Source organism: Acinonyx jubatus, chromosome A3 (assembly GCF_027475565.1).
Source record: "Acinonyx jubatus isolate Ajub_Pintada_27869175 chromosome A3, VMU_Ajub_asm_v1.0, whole genome shotgun sequence".
Classification (NCBI taxonomy): Eukaryota; Metazoa; Chordata; class Mammalia; order Carnivora; family Felidae; genus Acinonyx; species Acinonyx jubatus.
In genome coordinates, this window is record NC_069388.1 from 61,015,837 (window position 1) to 61,020,008 (window position 4,172).

At 46.1% G+C, this 4,172-nt stretch overlaps 1 protein-coding gene across 1 annotated transcript; it reads right to left on the reverse strand.

Annotated features, from left to right (window-relative positions):
- Nucleotides 1–1,623: 1,623 nt before the first annotated feature.
- LOC106976681 (cytochrome c oxidase subunit 5B, mitochondrial) lies at nt 1,624–3,452 on the reverse strand. The gene is made up of 4 exons (XM_015074117.3): nt 3,278–3,452; nt 2,650–2,723; nt 2,384–2,483; nt 1,624–1,822 (listed from the first exon to the last, which is right to left on the reverse strand). The coding sequence occupies exons 1-4, from the start codon at nt 3,378–3,380 to the stop codon at nt 1,710–1,712; spliced, it is 390 nt and encodes a 129-aa protein (XP_014929603.1). The 5' UTR covers nt 3,381–3,452; the 3' UTR covers nt 1,624–1,709.
- Nucleotides 3,453–4,172: the final 720 nt, after the last annotated feature.

The window sequence follows — 4,172 nt, forward strand, 5'->3', positions numbered from 1 at the left end:
CAGCACAGCCCGATACAGAGCTCGAACTCAGGAACTGTGAGATCATGACCTGAGCTGAAATCGGACACTTAACCAACTGAACCACCCAGGCATCCCGACTTGGTTACAATTTTAAAAAGTACAGAAGAGGGAAGGTAGAAGTTGAAGGATAGAGAAGACAGGTCAGATTAATGTCACGGAAAATCAAAAGCTCACTCTTAAGAAGAGTTTTGATTGGAAAGGAAGACAGTGAAAAGGAAGGGGGAATGCAGGAGGCAGGACAGACAAAAGGGCTTAGTGGCAGTACCAGGGCAATCTTCACAATAAAGTTATTGGTAAATTCTTGTTTACAAACAGCATTTGAGGTGAGAGAGGTAAGGGTAGATTTAATAGATGGCTATCTAGGTGTTCTCCTTCCCAAAGGGAAGGGCCTTGAATGGCAGACAAATGATCTGGGCATTTCCTGGAAATAAAAGATAATGACTGACAGCATAGAATGGAAGCAGTAGCTTTGACTAATCTATACCTTTAAGAGGAAGTAAGGCAAGACCGGGGGAAAGGGCTTTTCTCTTCAATGTTCCCCATCATCATTAGTTCAGCTCAAAGACCTAATCTGAACCAATTTTGTGGAGAAAGTAACTAAAGCCACCTCTGTGGTTAATCCCAACAAAAAGGAAGGGTACCAGCTCCATTTTACAAACAGCTTTTAAGAACTTAACTGTCACAAAGATGTCACAAATATAAAGTAGCTGAACTGGACTTTTTAAAATTTCTATTTTTTAATAAAAATCTCTATTTTTTAGTATTATGATAAAGTTCAAACATACATTGATCCCTCTTGTACCTGGCTACAGTGGATTAATCATACCCCAAACTCCTCTTCCTTTTCTTCCCAGTTTTAAAGCTAATCCCAGACCTACTTCAACTCTTAAGAACCTCACCACGAATCTCTAAAGCACAAAATAAAGCTAATTCCATTAACACAACTAAAATTTAATAAATCCCTAAATACCAAATATCCAGAGTTCAAATTATTAGATTTGTTTTCTTTATAGTTGCCATTTTTTTCAAATCAAGATCCAAACAAGATCCATGTTTTGCTCTTAGTTATCTCCCTCACTTGATGGTTTTCCTACTTCCACCCCCCACCCACCCCCAGCATTGCAGTTTATTTGAAGAATCTGGTTATTGGTTTCTGGAATTGTCTCATAGTCTGGATTTTGCTGATGATATCCCCATGAGCCATGTTTTGAATCCCAAGACCTCAAAGCCCCCAAAACTCTGGTCACAAGCTCACCCTATTTTTATACTGTAAGCCATCTGCCAGGCTCTTTATGTAGGTTATTCTTACTTCTAACATCTCACAAGGTATTTCCTTTTTTTTTTTTAACAGATGTAACCTATGCTCAGAGGGCATGCCCCCAGTGAGAAAGCTAAATGACAGCCAGTATTACAAGTTGAGTCAGCCTGACTCCATAGCCCATGCTTTCCCCATACCAGATGGTCCCAATCATTGTATTATGGGATTGTCAATCTCAGCATACCCAAGCAGGTGGATGGCAAGCTAATATTAAAAGATAGCTATTCCCAAAGTAAGAATCCATGCCTCCCCCAAAAAACTGGAAAGAAATAAGACCAGCCAACTATGGGAGAAGGAGCCAATGCAATGGCTAGTCTTTATTGGAAAGAAGAAACTTTATAGCACATTTTGAGTAAGTTAGTGCAAAGGCTCAGTGGGCCAACTGATGGGGCACCAGCTTGTAATGGGTTCCACAGCTAGGGCATCGCTGGGCCTCGCCTTTGTGAAGCCAGAACCAGATGACAGCGCTATTGTCCTCTTCACCTGAAAGGTAAAATGTGGTTGTAGGCCATCCAACCTAGAAGTGGAGACTTTCAGTACCAGCCTCATCCTCAGACACCTCTAAGACACAAAGTTAGTTAACATCTTAAGAGGTCAGTTCAAGCTCTCTCCTTCCCCACTTTGCAGATGAAATGAGGCCCTGAATTTATCTATGAGTAAACTGACCTCACATCAGAGTCACTATTAGGTTCTAACAGTCCCTCTGCCTATGTAGAATCCCAAAGCACAGTCCATTCTGGTATATATCCCTAGAGCCTAAAATGGTATCTGGCCAAGAGGAAGTACAATATTTTCTAGATGAATATTCCTTCATGCTGCATCTCCAATGAGCTGGTATTACTGATGTTCTAAATATTTTTACAGTAAGGATAACCTACTTAGGTAAATGAAAATTGAAAGGACCAGGGGACCCTTAGAATAACTTATTTATGCACATATCCCCTTTACACACAACATACACACAAAAGATTTGAAACATATTACTGACATCCTGTATAGGATATATTAAACAAATGGACAAGAAAATAGTGGTGAGGTACTTACAGATGCAGCCCACAATTCGCTTGTTAGTGATAGATGGCACTAAATTAGGGTCTTCCTTGGTGCCTGAAGCTGCTTTTGGGGCTAGCATATTGTATGGGTCCTGAAAAAGAATAAGCCATTATGCCAAATGATCCCTACCCTCCAGAGGCTGGTGGTACTGTTCCCACAAGTCAGGTTTCCTATGTTAAATGCTACCAGAGAGGATACTGCTCTGATCCCATCCAAGACCATGAGCTCCAAAGAAGACACAGAAAGGAGTTTCTCACCAGTCCCTTCCGAGCAGCCATCATGACCTCCCTCTCCAGCCCAGTTGCCTGCTCATCATCAGTAGGAACACCGCCTAAAGGAAAATACGTGAATTGTGATGTCTGAATTATCAGGAGAAAAAAATGCATATACATAAATGATTACATATAGTTTACAAGCTCCTAAAGGCTACTCATACACGTTGTCCCTTAAGGACCATTGTCATGATCCCCCAAAGCGGAAGCACAGGGTAATCTTTTTCTTCCTTCAACCACGGAGGCCAAGTTTTCTACACATTTTTTTCTAAAAGCAAATCAGGAGTCCTAATGGGGTGGGGTTCATCCAACTTGAAGTGAGCGCAAACCTGAAGAGCGGCTTAGCCCCTCCACATCCCCGTTGCAACCTCTGTCCCCCAAGGTCACCCGACACCACAGTTTAGGATTTTTTCGCAGCGGGGGTCGTTCGGTGAGCGGCAGCAAAGACGGTCAGGTGTAACATGAGGATGCCCGCGGAGACTGAGGCACTCGGGGCCGTGAAGCGGTTACTGGGGCCCAGACTAGCTGAACGGCCCACCCCCGCTTCGCTGCCCTGGCACCACCCCGGGAGGGCAACGGCGCCACTCCCTAACGCGCCGGGCGGGCCGAGTACCTCCAGATGCCATGGAGCGCACTGCGGCGACTCCATTGGGACCGCGGACCCTGAGAGCCTGCGCGGCCAGCGATCCAACTCCACGAAGTAACCTTGAAGCCATCACGCCCGCTACAAACAGCAGCACTTCCGGGAACAGGATCCGAGAGAGGCGTGACCTCCGGGGGAGGGCTTTTCCTCCGCCACCAGGTATCAGACTTCCGCTTCCTTCTGTCCTGGAGCCCTGCCCATTCAGGGAGGAGGAAAGGGGAAAGTCTGCGCATGCGTGGTTCTCACTATTAGCAGCTGCGCAGCGCGGGAGGCGTGGGGGCGTTCATGGTTTGAGATGTAGGCTCCAGGGGCTTTGCCCTTTACTAACGCTGGGCAACTCATTTTGCGCCCCCTGGAGCTCTGAGGACTCGTCCATAGAATGGGGCGGCCACAGTGGAGTTCCTGTGCGTCTTTCCTGCTAGGTGTGTTTTGTAAACGTAGCGGCTGCTAGGTGGAAGTTGTTAAGCCTGAGTCTGTCAGGAGACTTGCTGGACCTCAAATGATTTAAATTTAGGAGCAGGCTCCTAAAAGCCACCATGTTAACTGTTGTGCGGGCTGGCCGGGCAGTGTGAGCCATCGCGAACTTGTTGCATTGGCCCAGTGTGTAAGAACTTGGGCAGGACCTACCCGCAGTCCTAGCATCAATTTCCTGTTACAGTGGTGCTGAGGTGATGAAGTCATTGCCGGTGATGTGGTCCATGCCTGAGGTGGGACCGAGGAGGGGAAGAAGGATAGGGCCAGATTTAGGACCCCTCCCAGGGCCAAAGCCTTTGGTGATGTGGAGTGAGGGAGTGGCGACACCGGGAGGTTATTAAACAAGGAACAGGTTAAGGGGGGCTGTTGTGTACTGACTTATTTCAAATCC

Coding starts and splice junctions, on each gene's coding strand:
- LOC106976681 (XM_015074117.3), bottom strand. CDS start 3,380: ATGGCTTCAAGGTTACTTCGTGGAGTTGGATCGCTGGCCGCGCAGGCT. Junction 2,724..3,277: donor GCGCTCCATGGCATCTGGAG/GTACTCGGCCCG, acceptor ATTTTCCTTTAG/GCGGTGTTCCTACTGATGAT. Junction 1,823..2,383: donor GCGAATTGTGGGCTGCATCT/GTAAGTACCTCA, acceptor TTTACCTTTCAG/GTGAAGAGGACAATAGCGCT.